Consider the following 16,714-nt stretch of genomic DNA (forward strand, 5'->3'; position numbering starts at 1 on the left):
GAACATGATCCAGTTGCTAACAATCATTTAGAAAAACAAGGTAATGGTCCAGTTCTTTCCAGGCTGAATCCACTACAGATTCCTGATAATGTGTGCCCATGTAGCCCAACATAGTTATGATTGAAATGAAAAGTCCAGAAACAGAGGTTCTCTCTCTTTCACCCATTCTGAATGTTGAGGACAGTGCTCCTGGAGAATGCTCATATGTCACATCTTTCATTTTGTCTTTTTCTTTCTTAATTTTTTCCAGCCCAATGACTTTAAATAAGGACCTGAACACTGTCTCTGAGCTTCTTTTGCTTAAGGTTAATACTCTGCCACTTGAACAATAGTGCCACTTACACCTTTTTCTGTGTATGTGGTACTGATGAAACAAACAAGGGCTTCGTGTAAGCCAGGTAAGTGCTCTACCACTGAGCCACAATCCCAACCCCAACTTTCATTTTGGAGTGTTCAGATGAGAGCCCAGGAGAGGCTCCTGACTACAGAGGCAGAGCAGAAAGGCGAGGAAGATTCTCGATAGAGATGACCCAGTAGCCATCAGGCCCCAGGGTGTAAAAGGTCCAGTATTTGTAATGATGACAGAAACCGATACAGATCTGGACCTTCTGAGTAGTCCCCATGTCTCTCAATGACTGCTCCAACTGAGCCTGAACATGGGCAAATCTCTCAGGTTCGAAGTTCCCTACCCACCGTTCATGATGGGGGTAGCACTCCAGAGGGGCAGGATAGATCCCTTGTCTCAAACAGCTCAGTCTGGCTGTGTGGCTCAGGAGGCTCTGCAGGACAGAAATGGAGATGTGGTTTCCATAGAAACTGAAGAAGCTGAGGTGGGAGCACTGGCTCAGGGCGGGCAGCATGCACAAGAGCTGGGGATCCATGATGGCACAGTCCTCCTGAGCCAGGGTTTCCAGGGTGCTGGCCCCGTGCTCCAGTAGGGCTCTCAGGGGCTCAGGACTGAAGTTGTCCAGGGGCAAACTCCTCAGACGCAGGTGCTTGAGCTGCCTGGAGCAGGGACACTGGGACAGGAACCACAAGTCAGCCTCGTTCAGTGGACACGAACTCAGAGACAAGGTCTTCAAAAGGGTGAGGTTCCTGAGGATGGTGGGCAGCTGTCCATAAAGGAAGAAGACTTTGTGCACATACAGCTCCTGCAGATGCTGCAGCTGTCCCAGATGTACAGCGTATTTGCAGGAATATGAGAAATTCTTGTATCTGCAAGTGACATTGACTCTCATCCTGGAGAATTGGAGGATGCGAAGGTTCTTCATCTGACTTAGGTAAGGGACAACTTTTTTCAAGGTTTCTCGATGCCAGAATTTATTCACCTTCAGCTCCTGGATGGAGTCCAGCCTCACCACACGCAGAGCCTTCTGGATTTCAGAGATGGAGTCAGACAGAATCAGCAGCTTCCTGGAGCACTGCTGGACTCGTTCTTGCCTCTCCCTGGCCCACTGGAGCAGGCGGGCTTGGAGAACATCCTGGGCGCCATCTTTGATGGTCAGGTCCATGAGTAAAATCAAGGGCTGCTCTTCAGTCATCATTAAACGACAGCTCTCTGTTGGCTTGTCAGTCAGGACATCTGGATAAGCGACTCGGGCCATTGAAGGGTAGCCCTCTATCCAGATGTTGGGGTGCTCATTCCGCAGGTTGAGAACTTGCAGTTTCCACTGACTGGGGCGCTCTTTCTTGGCCAGTAGCAGATGGAGCCCATCCAGGACAGCGCTTAAGGTTTCCAGGTCTGGAGACTCTGCCAGATCCCCCAGGGGGAGGCAGGAGAAGGGCCAGGCCTGCACCAGGGCCTTCAGCATCTCTGTGTGGGCCCTGGCATAGACCTCCACGAAGAGCGAAGGGAACAGCAACACCGGTAGATCCTCCAGGGCAGAGATGGCCAGGGCCTGGTTGCTCAGCAGGCTCTGCATGGCCAGATACTGGAGCGAGGGTGGGGTCCTGTCGCTCATCTTCATGGCAAGAACTGGAGCAGATGTGGACCAGGTGTGCAGGACTCTCTGAATCCCAGCAGGGCTAAGCACTCAAGGCAGACTCAAGGCCTCTGCTCTTCTCTGGCCCTTTGGCATCTTTATACCCCAGTCCCACCCTCCCCTCTGTGTATCTACCAATGGGATAACAGATTCTGATGGGATTTCTGAGTAACACCCACCACACCCTGGCTGGGTGTAACAATCTAGATTACTTGAAAGAGAGATTCTACTCAGAGTGATAAGATTATAGGCAGGACCCAGGTGGCCCAGCTTCCATTTCAAATGTGAAACACACACACACACACACACACTCACACACTCACACACTTTGGCCCTTATTTGTTAACCCTTTGAGAAATTTCCACAGATATTTCACTACCTTGAGCCTGCAAAAGTTCCAAGAACATCAGCCAGCCCAATCTGATAGCATCCACAAACACTTCTCTAGAAAATTATTTCCCTCCCTCCCTCCCTCCCTCCATCCGTCCCTCCCTTCCTACTTCCCTCCCTTCCTCCCTCCTACCCTCCCTCCATCCCTTCCTCCCTCCCTTCCTTCCTTCCTTCCTTCCTTCCTTCCTTCCTTCCTTCCTTCCTTCCTTCCTGTCTTTTTTTTATTGTTCATCTCACAACTTGAATTGAGGGCATGGCCAGTGTCCTTGAGCTTCTTTTCCTCAATGCTTTTGCTCCAACATTTGAATCACAACACTAATTTCTTCTTTTTTCTGTGGAGTTTATTGAAGATAGGAATCTAAGTCATGGCAGAGATATGGCTGTTTATCAGAAAAGCAGAGAAATACAGTGAGAAATGTCAAGGCAGAGTCCCTAAAAAGGTGGATAACATGGCAGGATTACCAAACACTTCCTAGTCCTCACTCTCAATGTTAATAGACTTAACTCTTTAATTCAATGACATAGATTCACTAGTAGGATAAAAGAGCAAGATCTATCCATGTGCAAGACACATCTTGCCAAGAAAAACAAACATTTTGAATGTGAAAGACTGGAATAAATGCTTTCAAGAAAATTGCTCCCATAAACAGGTTGGAGTAGCAGTAATAATATCAGAAAAAATAGATTTCAATTTAAAATTAGAAGAGACAAAGGGCATTACAAACTAATAAAGGGATCTCTTCTAGAAGCTTCTAACCATTCTAAATATCTATTCACCAATACCAGAGCACCCAACTTCATCAAACTAATACTATAGGACCTAAAAAAAAAAAACCCATAGAATCAAAAATAGTAATTGTTGGTGATTTTAACATACCACTGTTTCACTGGATAAATGAACCCATAAAGTGTAACAGAAAAAACTCAGAACTAAATCCCCTAAATATCTGCATTGACTGACTAGACTTCACAGACATCTACAGAATATTTGACCAGGCATCATCAGAATACATATTTTTCTGAGAAGCACATGGAATATTTTCCAAAACAAATAACATATAAGTCTGTGCAGAAAGTCTGCACAAGTTCTGAAATATTAAAATTATTCCCAGCATTCTGTCAGACCACATGCTGTATTATTATAGTTCAATATAAACAGTCATCATGGGCTGGGAAGGTGGCTCAGTGGTAGAGCACTTACCTTGCATGCATGAGGCCCTGGGTTCCATTCCTCAGCACCACATAAGCAGAAAAAAGCCATAAGTAGCTCTGTGGCTCAAGTGGTAGGGTGCTAGCCTTGAGCTGAAGAGGTGAGGGACGGTGCCCAGGCCCAGAGTTCACCCCACCATTATTGACCAAACACACACCCACACACACACACTCACACACCAACCAGTCATAATAAAATCTCTATAACTCATGGAGACTGAATAATATATTGTTGCAGAAGAAGTGGTTCATTGAAAAGATCAGAATGGAAGTAGAAACACAAGATGGAAGATAGACAGCCTGTGCCACAAATAGTGCTGGCAGTTTTGGCTATCCACATGCAGAAAACTGAAGTTAGATCCTTCCATAACACATCGCACAAGAGTCAGTTCCCATTAGATCACAGACATCAATGGAACACCAGACCCCCTGGAAATATTACTGGAAGGGATAGGAGAAGCAGGAAGGCTCCTTGGTATAGGCCAAAACTCCTAAATAAAGACCCAGAATCACCACAAGTTAAATAATAACTAGATGAATGGAACTGAAAAAACTGAAGAGCTTCTGCATGGCAAAGGACACAGTAGCAAGACAAATAGCCCACAGAATGGGATAACATCTTTACTTACTAGTGCCTCCTATCTAAAATGTAAGTACAGCTAAACAAATTAACCCTACCAAAAACAAAACCTCAAAGTAATGACTAGTCCGCTAGAGCTTTAAAGAGTGATTTCTATGAAAAAGAAACATGAATGGCCCATAGACACATGAAGAGGTGTTCCACATTCCTAGCTATAAAAGGAATACAAATCAAATCAACTTTGAGATTCTACCTCATCCCAATTAGAATGGCTACTATCAAAAAAAAAAACCATCCAAAAATCCCTAACAATAAAAGATGATGTTGAAGATATGGCCAAAAGGGAACAATACTACAAATGTTGGTGGGGAATGTAGACTTGTGTAACTACTAAGGAAGGCAGTATGGAGGTTCCCCAACTAACCATCCATAAAACTTCATTCTTATGCAAATGGCCCAAATCAGGCCACATTAAAACAGCACAACCCTGATCTCTGCAGCACTGATACCCTAGCTAAGATATGGAGCCAATCCAGTTGTCCCTCAGTGGATAAAGGAATGAGGAAAATCTGGTATATATATGCCATGGAACTTTATGCTTCCATCAGAAAGAATGTTATTTCCCTACTCATGTGGAAATGGAAGACTTTGAGAAAATTACACTAAGTAAAGTAAGCCAGACCCAAAGAAACAAAATGCACGGTTTCCCTCATTTGTTATCATTCAAATGTGCGTATAAATCTATGGTAAATCCAAAGGATAGTAAAAGACTTGGACATGATTAATCAAACAGCCTTGTAAATACTCACACAGTGAGAAGAAAGGAGGATATGCTTAGAAAAGTATCATAAGGGTTCAATTTGCATGATGGGATCATATAAAATGATGCTAATCAAAATGAACTCTAAGAAATGGAAGCTAGCCCGATTTCATTGCATTCTCTGTTCCTTTTATTTCATTTTTCTTTTCTTTTTTGCCTCTTTTTGTTGTTTTTTATTTCTGTGCCTTTGTCTTGTATGCACATTTATCTCATTTGGGAGAGGATGGGGAAGCGTGGAAATGGTGGGAAATGAACTTTACACTTTGGAGGGGAGGTCAGTGGGAAGGAGAAAAAGTGGAAGGAATGAAGGACACCGTTTTAAAGGAAATGTACTCAAATTGTAATCCTTCTGTATATCATCTTCACAATTAAATTTAAAGGTTAACAGAAAGCTTCTCAACGACTTTCTGGTCAGACTGGCTTTGAACTGCCATCCTGACATCTAGTCTTCCTGACTAGGAGAATTAAAGGTGTGAGCCACCAAAGTCCTGTGTAAGTCAATATTCTTTCTTTTTCCCTCCTTTCCTCTCTCCCTCCCTCCCTCCCTCTCCCTCCCTCCCTCCCTGTCTCCCTCCCTGTCTCCCTCCCTCACTTCCTTCCTTCCTTCCTTCTTTCCTTCCTTCCTTCTTTCCTTCCTTCTTTTCTTCCTTCTTCCCTCCCTCCGTCCCTCCTACACCCCTCCTCTCCTTTCTTTCCTTCCTGCCTTCCTTCTTTTTGGTGTGCTAGGTGAACAGGAGGTGAATATTTCTTATTCTCAAGTTATGTTTCATCAAATCGCAGTGACTACAGTTTAACTACTGAGAATTCTCATCCAAGAGTACACATGAGCTTAAGAAATAGATTTAATGTTCTCATGAGGGAGTATTCAGTATTTGATGGCAATTCCCCTACACAACATCTTTTCAGCAAAATTAGATCTATGTATGTTGGACCTTGATGCTGGCTTGTTTCAGGTTTTTTTTGTGCCAGTTGTGGTTGTCTGTTAAAATCTTAGAAAGAGGGAGGGCCTCTTTGTCTTGTCACTCAAAAGAAAATTAGCTGCTGCTGTCCCGTGTATCACACCTGTAGTCATACGCACTCAGGAGGCTGAACTCTGAGGTTCATGATTCAAAGCCAGCAACACAGATGAGTCTAAGGGACTCTTGCCTCCAGTAAACCCACCAAGAAACAGAAGTGGAGCTGTGGCTTGAGTGGTATGCCTCAGCCATGAGGGAAAAAGCCAAGTCAAAACAAGAGGCCCTGAGTACCTTCATATAAGGAGAGAGACAGGGAGGGAGAGAGGGGGGGAGACAGAGAAAAAAGAGAGAGAGAGGAGAGAGAGGGAGGGAGGGAAGAAGGACGGAGGGTGACATAAGAGAAGGCAGACAGGAAGAAAGGAAGGAAGGAAGTGAAGAAAGGAGGATGGAAAGGAAAGAAAGAAAAAGGGAAAAAGACAGAATAAAAAGAAGGAAGGAGGGAAAGAGGGAAAGACAAAAGGGAAAGAAATAAGGAAATTTGTAGAACTCGTTGTGAATGCTATAAGGTTGGACTGAGTGATTTTCTTTGAGCCTTTTGCTGGCTCAGGGCAGAGTAACATTGGAAATGTCTGGAGGGAACAAGATATAAGGGAGGGAAGTCTCTGTGTCCATTTTATTTCAGATTTGAAAGAGAAGCTTGACTGAGTGGGTCCAGACTATAAGGCCATTGGTTTTGTCCCGGAATCCTAGTTTGAATTAATCTGCAAGGTGGCACCTTTCCAGGTGTGCTGGGTGTGTCTCAGAAATCCCATCAGAGGCTGCTCTCTGATTGGTGGATCTGCAGTGCTGAGGGTGGGGTTGGATTATAAAGATGCCCAGGGTCCAGAAAGAAGCAGAGTGCTCTGGAGTCTGCAGTGGGTGTCTGGCCGTGCTGGGAGGCAGAGAGCCCCTCACAACTGGCCAACTTCTGATCCACATCTCATCCATCAAGATGAGCCTCAGGAACCCACCCTCCTTCCAGCATCTGGCCATGCAAAGCCTACTGAGCAACCCATCCTGGGCCATCTCTGCCATGGAGACTCTGCCAGTACTGGTCTTCCCTTCACTCTTCATGGAGGTCTATGCCAGGGCCCACACAGAGGTGCTGAAGGCCCTGGTCCAGGCCTGGCCCTTCCGCTGCCTCCCCCTGGGGGACCTGGCAGAGTCTCCAGACCTGGAAACCTTCAAGGCTGTCCTGGATGGGCTCGATCTGCTACTGGCCAAGAAGGAGCGCCCCAGTCAGTGGAAACTGCAAGTGCTCAGTCTGCAGAAGGAGCACCCCAACATCTGGACATGGGGGTACCCTTCAATGGCCCGTATCTCTTCTCCAGACATCCTGACTGACAAGCCAACAGAGAGCCACTGCTCAGGGATGACTGAAGAGCAGCCCTTGATGATCACCATGGATCTGACCATCAAACATGGCACCCAGGATGCTCTCCAAGTCCACCTGCTCGACTGGGCCAGGGAGAGGAGAGAAAGAGTTCAGCTGTGCTCCAGGAAGCTGCAGATTTGGTCTGACTCCATCTCTGAAATCCAGAAGGCTCTGCACGTGGTGAGGCTGGACTCCATCCAGGAACTGGTGGTGAGTGAATTCTGGAATCGAGAGACTATGAAGATCTTTGCCCCTTATCTCAGCCAGATGAAGAACCTTCACCTCCTGAAGCTCTCGAAGATGCGTGCCGACTTCTACACTGCCAGCCAAAAGAACTCTTGGTATTCCTGGAAAATTGGGGCCCATCTGGGCCAGCTGCAGCATCTCCAGGAGCTTCATGTGCACGAAGTCCTCTTCCTTTATGGAAAGCTGCCCGCCGCCCTCAGGAGCCTGAGGCCTTTGAAGGCCTTGTCTCTGAGCGCATGTGCACTGCAGGAGGCCGACTTGAGGTGTCTGTCCCAGGCCCCCTGCACCAGGCAGCTCCAGCACCTGCAACTGACCAGTTTGTTCATGGATAACTCGAGTCCTGAGTCCCTGCGAGACCTGCTGGAGCACGTGGCCAGCACCCTGGAGACCCTGGCCCTGGAGGACTGTGCCTTCACGGATGCCCATCTCTCGGCCATTCTGCCGGGCTTGAGCCAGTGCTCCCAGCTCCACGTCTTCAGTGTTTATGGGAACCACATCTCCATGGCTGCCCTGTACAACCTCCTGAGCCACACGGCCAGGTTGGGCCACTTAAGCCGAGGCCTCTATCCTGCCCCTCTGGAGAGCTACCACCCTCAGGAGTGGGGGCTAGAGAACATCGACCCTGAGAGACTTGCCCTGGTTCTGGCAAGCTTGGGGCAGGTATTGAGAGACCTGGGGCCAACCCAGAGGGTCCAAATCTGTACTGATTTCTGTCATCACCAGAACAAGTGCCAGTTCTACAGCCTGGGCCCGGATGGTTCCTGGGTGCTCACAGAGGAGGGGCTTCCCAGCCTTTCTGCTCTGTCTGTGTAGTTGGGCTCCTCTCTTCTGGAATCTCTTCTCAGCATCAGAGTAAAAGCCAGGACATAAGAGAATTCTCCAGGGCCACAGACCCAAATGTTCAGCGTGGGTGGAAGAGACAGGGCTTATTGAGCAACCTGAGCAACTCTCTTTTTACTTAAGACCCCAGCTCAGTTCTGCAACTTAGCCCTTGACCTAAGCCAGCCACAGACAGTCCTGGGAACCCTGGATGCCAGGATCTCGAAGTATCTGATATAGCCTTGCACAGACTATCCTGGGAACCAGAGATGCTAGGATGTCAAGGTATCTGAAATTCCAGAACAGCCTTCCTGGGGTCTGGTGACCATTCTCTGAACTGGACACCCTGCTAAAGTTTAGCATGCATCCTCTTGAAGACTCCCCTGTGCAAGCCAACCAGTGCAAATTACGTCTGGATCTAACCAACAACCTGTTTCTGGTCCTTTCTCTCTGTGTAGTGTGCCAATCATACTATGGAGTTGTTTTATGATTTTCCCATGGTGTGTAGTGATTTGTTACAAGATGCTATGATGTATGCAAAGCCCCTGCCTTCCCTAAAAAGTGTACAACAGGTGCTGTAATCCTGGGCTTGGGGCCGGCTCTCAGCATTGTAGGCTGCTGACTTGTACACAGCGGGAGGGGGGAGAGGGGTTGAGAGGGGGAGGGCAATAGGGAGACCAAGCTTCAGTTTGAAATAAAGACTCCTTTGCTTTTACATTGGTGACAGTCTCTGGTGGTCTTTTGGGTAAGGATTTCCGAATCCAGCTTTACCTTATGATCCTGAGATTTTCAGGTCAATTGTAGCTCTGGAGCCCCAGGTGTTTCTGGGTACTTTCGGGGTACATGTGTCCTGTGCACCCACCATCAGAAATCTCAAATGAATTCTGCCTAGAAAGAACTCAAATACGATCTTGTCTTTCTAAATCGTTGTAAGCAAACTTCTAACTGTGTACAGTTTTCTATGTCTACACATCAATTAATTCATTTCCAAAGAAAAAAGAACAGTAAGCAGAAGGATGTCATTTCTCAGAATCCAAAAATCAGAGTACTGCTTCTGCCCAGAATTCTAGCCCCTAAACCACTTAGAAATCTGAGAATCACAGTTCAAAGACAGCTGGTCAGGAAAGTCCACGAGACTCTCATCTCTAGTGAACCACCAGAAAACCAGAAGTGGAGCTGTGGGTCAATGTGGTAGAGGACTGGCCTTGAGCAAAAGAGCTCTGCATTCAAAGTCAAGATCAGTAACAACAACCCAAAGAGAATAAGTCACCCCTCAGGCTCAAGCTGGTGGCTCACACCTGTAATTATAACTAGTCTGGGGATCACAATCTGAGGATCACAGTTCACCTTCAATCTGGGCAAGAGCCTCTTAGACTCTTATCTCCAATAAGCCACCAAAAGCTGGAAGTGGAATCTGTGGGTCATGTGGTAGATTGCCAGCTTTGAATGGAAAGAGCTGGGGGACAGACAGTGCCAGACCATGAGTTCAAATCCCACTAGAAGCACACACACACAGACACACAGACACACAGACACAGACACAGACACACAGACACACAGACAGAGACACACACACACACGCACATACATACACACACACACACACACACACACACACACACACACACACACACACTGAAAGAACAAAGAAGAGAAAACCGGAAAGCATGAAAAGAAGAAATAATCTTGCCTTCTTAGAGACTGAAAGCATTTTTTGAATGAATAAATAAAATAACTGAATTAATGAATATGTGTGTCCTGCTATGTGGATGATACTTACAAAGAGCAGTCAAATGCCCTTTCTGATCTTCCAAATCTGATGCTGAACCGCAGGGTTGGTGATATCAGCTGGGCCCAGCATGTACTGAACACAACAGGTTGAGACCTTAGAAAGAGAGAGGGCCTCTGTCCTGTCCTACAAAAGAAACTAGCTGCTGGCACCTAGTGTATCACTCCTGTAATCCCAGGCAAAGAGGAGGCTGAGCTCTGAGGTTCATGGTTCAAAGCCAGCGAGGCAGATGAGTTCAAGGGATTCTTGTTTCCAGTAAACCCACAAAAAACAGAAGTAGAGCTGTGGCTTGAGTGCTCGGCCATCAGCCTTGAGGGAAAAAGCCAAATCAAAACAAGAGGCCCTGAGTACTTGCATACAAAGAGAGAGGGGGCAGGAGGGAGGGAGGGATGGTGAGAGAGAAGGTGAGAGAGAGCAGAAAAAGGGATAGAAAAAGAAAAAAGGGACAGAGAGAGAGGGTGAGAGAAAAAGCAAGAGCAAGAAAGAGGGAGAGAAAGAGAGAAAAGAGAGAAAGGGAAAGAGGGAGGGGCAACGTAAGCAAAGGAGGACAGGAAGGAAAGAAGTGAAAGAATTTTCTAGAAAAGTGTTTGTGGATGCTATCAGATTGGGCTGGCTGATGTTCTTGGAACATTTGCAGGCTCAAGGCAGTGAAATATCTGTGGAACTTTCTCAAAGGGTTAACAAATAAAGGCCGGATGTGTGTGTGTGTTTGTGTGTGTGTGTGTGTGTGTGTGTGTGTGTGTGTGTGTGTGTGTGTGTGTGTGTGTTACACATTTGAAATGGAAGCTGGGCTCAGTGGGTCCTGCCTTTAATCCTATCAGTCTGGGTAGAATCTCTGTTTAAATTCATCTAGATGGTTAGACCCAGACAGGGTGTGGTGGGTGTTACTCAGAAATCCCATCAGGATCTGCTCTCCCATTGGTAGATACACAGAGGGGAGGGTGGGGCTAGGATATAAAGATACCAAACAGCCAGAAAAGAGCAGAAGCCTGGAGTCAGCTGTGATTGCCTGGCCCTACTGAGATTCAGAGTGTCCTGCACACCTGGTCCATATCTACTCCACTTCTGGCCCGTGAAGATGAGCCGCAGAACCCTACCCTCGCTCCAGTATCTGGCCATGCAGAGTCTGCTGAGCAACCAGGCTCTGGCCATCTCTGCCCTGGAGGATCTACCGGTGTTGCTGTTCCCTTTGCTGTTCGTGGAGGTCTAAGCCAGGGCCCACACAGAGATGCTGAAGGCCCTGGTGCAGGCCTGGCCCTTTCCCTGCCTCCCCCTGGGGGACCTGGCAGAGTCTCCAGACCTGGAAACCTTCAAGGCTGTCCTGGATGGGCTCGATCTGCTACTGGCCAAGAAGGAGTGCCCCAGTCGGTGGAAACTGCAAGTCCTCGACCTGCGGAATGAGCACCCCAACATCTGGATAGAGGGCTACCCTTCAATGGCCCAAATCTCTTATCCAGATGTCCTGACTGACAAACCAACAGAGAGCTGTGCTTCAATGATGACTGAAGAGCAGCCCTTGATGGTCATCAGGGATCTCACCATCAAAGATGGCGCCCAGAATGCTCTCCAAGCCTACCTGCTCCAGTGGGCCAGGAAGAGGAAAGAACGAGTCCAGCTGTGCTCCTGGAAGCTGCGGATTCTGTCTGGCTCCATCTATAAAATCCAGAAGGCTCTGCGTGTGGTGAGACTGGACTCCATCCAGGAGCTGGTGGTGAGTAATTTCCCATGTCAAGAACTTCTGAAAACATTTGCCCCTTACCTGGGCCACATGAAGAACCTTCACATCCTCAACTTCTCCAAGATGTGTGGCAGCTTCTTCACTTCCAGCTCCAGGAATGGCTGGTGTTCCTGCAAATTTGGGGCACAGCTGGGGCAGCTGCAGCATCTGCAGGAGCTTTATGTACACGATGTCTGCTTCCACTACGAACAGCCGCCCTCCATCCTCAGGATGCTGACGTCTTTAAAGACCTTGTCTCTGAGTTCGTGTCTGCTGAGCGAAGCTCACCTGAGGTTCCTGTTCCAGTGTCCCTGCACCAAACAGCTCAAGCACCTGCGTCTGAGGAGCCTGTCCACGGTCTGCTTCAGTCTTGAGACCCTGCTAGACCTGCTGCATGGAGTGGCCGGCACCCTGGAGACCCTGGCCCTGGAGGACTTAGCCTTCACGGATGTCCAGCTCTCGGCCATCCTGCCCGCCCTGAGTCAGTGTTCCCAACTCAGGTTCTTCAGCTTCTATGGAAACCACATCTCCATGGCCGCCTTGAAGATCCTCCTGTGCCACACGGCCCAGATGGGCCATTTGAGACGAGGGCTCTATCCTGCCCCTCTGGAGAGCTACTACCCTCAAAATCAGTGGCCATGGGACATCCACCCGGAGAGATTTGCCCAGGTTCTTGCTGTCTTGGCACAGACTTTGAGGGACATGGGACCAAGCCATAAAGTCCAGATCTGTACCAAATTCAGTCATTACCTGAACAAATACCGATTCTGTACCCTGGAGTCAAATGGCTCCTGGCTGCTCACAGAAGAGCATCTTTCTGGCCTTTCTACTCTGTCTTTGTAGTTGTGCACCTCTCTTCTAGAATTGCTTCCTAGCAGCAGAAATGAAAGCCAGGAAGAGCATTCTCCAGGGGGCACAGACCCCCGTGTTCAGTGTAGATGGAAGAGACAGGGCATCTGGTCCTGAGTTTGTCAGTTCAATTGTAACTCTGGAACCCCAGGAGTTTGTGAGTGCTTTGGGGTTCCATGTGTTCTGTGCACACAGCAGCAGGAATCTGGAGTCAATTCTGCCTGGAAAGAACTGGATCATGATTTTGTTTTTCTGAATGGTTGTAAGAAAACCCCTAAGTTGTAGAATAATCCCTTACCATCTATAATTTTCTGTATCGATCAAAAATAAAAAAATGAAAAAGCATGAGTAGAAAGATATCATTTTTCAGCACCAAAGAATGAGGAGTGTGCATACCTAGAACCTTAACTCTGCAAGTCGGAGATCTGAGCGTTTCCATACATAGGCAGCCTGGGCACAGACATCTTTGAGACTCTTATCTCTAGTGAACCTCCAAAAGTGGCAAGAAGTGGAGCTGTGGCTCAAGTAGTAGAGTTCTGGCATTGTGAACCAAAGCTCAGAGATAGCACCTAGATGCAAGAACTGGCACAAATACACAAACAAATAAACCCTTACCCAAGGTCTAGAATGGGGATTAAAAAGAAACTTGCATGAAAGGAAGGGAGGGAAGGATATAGGGAGAGAGGGAGGGAGGGAGGGAAGGAAGGAAAGATGAAGAAGAATAGGAAGGGATTCAGAGAGGGAAAGAACTCCAGAGAAAAGATTTCCTGCAGGCTTTGTGGATGTTATCAATTCGGATGACTTCTCTCCTTGCAGGCTTTGCAGTGGAACATCTGTGAGAATGTCTGGAGGGATTAAGGAATAAAAGTGGAGGTCATTTTGATAAAGTGTGATTTACAATACAGAGAGAAGCTGGGCTGTGTGGGACAGGCCTTTAAACCTATCCCTTTTTGGTTAAAATCAATATTTGAATTAATCTCAAGTGCAAAAGCCAACCAAGGTGTGCATGGTGTGTCTCAAAAATTCCATCAGAAGCTGCTCTCTCATTGGCAGGTATGCAATGGTGAGGCTGGGGTTGGGCGTGAAGGATATCTAGGGATCAGAGAACAGAAGAAGAATTCTGGATTGCACAGTGAGTGCCTGGCCCTGTTGGGATTCAGAGAGCCCTGCACACCTGGCCCACATCTGGTCCATCAAGATGAGCATTGGAGCCCCACCCTCGCTCCAGCATCTAGCCATGCAGAGTCTGCTGAGCAACCAGGCCCTGGCCATCTTTGCTGTAGACGATCTTCCTCTGCTGCTGTTCCCTTCGCTGTTCATAGAGATCTATGCCCAGGGCCACACAGAGGTGCTGAAGGACCTGGGGCAGGCCTGGCCCTTCCCCTGCCTCCCCCTGAGGGATCTGGCAGAGTCTCCCGACCTGGAGACCTTCAAGGCTGTCCTGGATGGGCTGGATCTGCTACTTGCCAAGAAGGAGCTCCCAGGCAATGTAAACTACAAGTTATCAATCTGTGGAGATATGGACATGGGGGTATGTCTCCATGCCCGCATCGCTCCTCTAGATGTTCTTACTGACAGGCGAGCTGTAAAGCACTGCTCAGCAAAGACTGCAGAGAAACCCTTGGTGAAAATTATGCATCTGCTCATCGAAGATGGCGCCCAGGATGCTCTCCAAACCCACCTGCTACACTGGGCCAGGGAGAGGAGAGAATGAGTCCAGCTGTGCTCCAGGAAGCTGCAGATTTGGTCTGACTCCATCTCTGAAATCCAGAAGGCTCTGCTTGTGGTGTGGCTGGACTCCATCCAGGAACTGGTGGGGAGTGAATTTTGGCATCCAGGAATAAGGAAAGAACTTGCTCCTAACTTGGGTGGAATGAAGAACCTTCACATCCTCAACTGTCCCAATACGGGTGGCGACTTGGACCCTCACCCTCATAAGGAGTTCCAGTATCCCTGGATGATCAGGGAGCATCTAGGACAGCTGCAGCATCTCCAGGAGCTTCATGTGCATCACATTGTCTTGCTTAATGCAAATATACCCACCATCATCAGGAGCCTACCGCCTTTGAAGACCTTGTCTCTGACTTCATGTCTTCTGAAGGTGTTATGCCAAGGTCACAGGCCCCCTTCCAAGAAGACCACCAAGATTCAGACTCTATAGCTGTTTTATCTAAATGGGCTGCAGCTCAGGCCTCTTCCTACACTCCGACACAGCGGAGCCTAGGAGGAGAGCCCCGAGCTAAGGATTTGCAGGTCTTATAAAGGCACACAATCAACGAGGTATTTTGATTACCACCATATGTTGCTTTGCTAGATAGAAACAAGCAACAAGTGGTCACTGCCTCAAACTTTAACCTTTCATTCCCCTCCTTGACTTATGGTCCTGAGCCACAATCTTGTAGCTCTGGCCCGAAACTAAACTCCAACAGCTCTTGATCTTGAATGAGTATACCAATAACAATCAGTCCATTTTTCTTTTCTTGAGGCGTATGTGGAGTGGTTGGGTAGGATGCTTGGAGACTTCCCATGTTTCTCCATGGTCGTCCAGGGCAAAGGGGTCAGCCGGTCTGGCGTGGGAGCAGTGGATCCAAGCAGCAATGCCATCCACCTTAAGAGCAGTGGGTGTAGCCAGTAGCACCATGTAAGGTCCCTTCCACCATGGATCCAGAGATCTCAAGTTGTGCCTTCGAACACCCAGTCCCCTGGTTTAAACAAATGGGGGGGGGTAGGAATAGAAGCAGAACCTTATAATGCTCTAAGCTGGGGCCACATATGCCCCAGCTGTAAATAGTCAAGCTTACACAGAAATTCAGTATCATCCAAATCAGCAAGCAATTCAGTCTGAAGGCTAGGGATAATGGGTGGAGGCTGTCCATACATTATTTCAAAAGGAGTAAAGCCAAGCCGATAGGGTGAATTTCTTATTCTAAACAAGGTGAAAGGAAGGAGTGATACCCAGTCTGCGCCAGTCTCTAAGGCCAATTTAGTTAAGGTCTCTTTTAGAATCCCATTCATACCTGCCCTGAACTCTGGGGTCTATAAGCACAGAGCAATTTCAAATCCATCCCCAGTGCTGCGGCTATTCCCTGACTTACTTTTGAGCCAGTACATTGTCTGACCCGGTGGTGGATGGGAAGCCATACCTGGGTAGGATTTTTTCCAGGATCTTCTTAGCCATGATGTTCGTGGTCTCATGCTTTGTTGGGTAAGCTTCAACCCATACTGAAAAGGTGTCTACAAAAACTAGCAAATATTTATATCCAAATTTTCCAGTTTTAATTTCTGTGAAGTCTACTTCCCATTACACACCTGGCCTATCTCCACCGAGGCAATCTCTTTTGGAACCGGTTGATTGGGGGAATTGGTGAGCTGACAGGCTTTGAAATTTTTTTTTTAATTGTATTTTATTTTATTTGAGAACATACTGTACAGAGGGGCTACAATTACATGGGCAGTATAATGCATACATTTCTTACCAAGCATTGCAGCCTCCTTCTTTGTTTACCCTTCACCTCCCTTCCCAGCCTCCCCCCTCCCCCCACCCAATTATACCCCCCTCCCCCCCCACACCGACATTGTAAAGTTGGTTTTGACATGACATTTTGTACTTCTCATTGTTGTAACAGGTCCACCTGAATCCTTAAACGACTTGTTTGTCCCCATCTCCTCCACATGTTATACTGACATCAAATATAGCGAAAGCGGGGGTTACACTGTGGGGGAGGGACATACAAAGCAACAAAGAAATAATCTTATAAATGCGTTAGAAACACATGCATGAAACAAACGAAAACATTAAAATACATATTTAAGGGTTCGTTTTCCTAACATCACATTATCTGACCTTTTCTGCTTGACTCATACCTATACTAGATATTGCAAATAAGGGAAACCATGGGACCTATGCTTCTTTGGGCCTGGCTTACTTCACTTAATATAATTT

The 16,714-nt window shown here is 47.4% G+C and overlaps 3 protein-coding genes across 3 annotated transcripts; 2 read left to right on the top strand and 1 right to left on the bottom strand.

Moving 5' to 3' along the window:
• Positions 1 to 482: 482 nt before the first annotated feature.
• On the bottom strand, positions 483 to 1,967 carry LOC138820027 (PRAME family member 7-like). Its single transcript, XM_070011667.1, has one exon. It carries the CDS (start codon positions 1,965 to 1,967, stop codon positions 483 to 485), a length of 1,485 nt encoding a protein of 494 aa, XP_069867768.1.
• A 4,841-nt stretch (positions 1,968 to 6,808) lies between these two features.
• Positions 6,809 to 8,410, top strand: LOC138820028 (PRAME family member 8-like). Its single transcript, XM_070011668.1, has one exon. The coding sequence runs from the start codon at positions 6,809 to 6,811 to the stop codon at positions 8,408 to 8,410; it is 1,602 nt and encodes a 533-aa protein (XP_069867769.1).
• A 3,023-nt stretch (positions 8,411 to 11,433) lies between these two features.
• On the top strand, positions 11,434 to 12,765 carry LOC138820029 (PRAME family member 12-like). The gene has a single exon (XM_070011669.1). The coding sequence runs from the start codon at positions 11,434 to 11,436 to the stop codon at positions 12,763 to 12,765; it is 1,332 nt and encodes a 443-aa protein (XP_069867770.1).
• The last annotated feature ends 3,949 nt before the right edge of the window (positions 12,766 to 16,714 follow it).

This window comes from Dipodomys merriami, unplaced genomic scaffold (assembly GCF_024711535.1).
Source record: "Dipodomys merriami isolate MVZ:Mamm:240054 unplaced genomic scaffold, mDipMer1.0.p SCAF_84, whole genome shotgun sequence".
NCBI classification, from domain to species: domain Eukaryota; kingdom Metazoa; phylum Chordata; class Mammalia; order Rodentia; family Heteromyidae; genus Dipodomys; species Dipodomys merriami.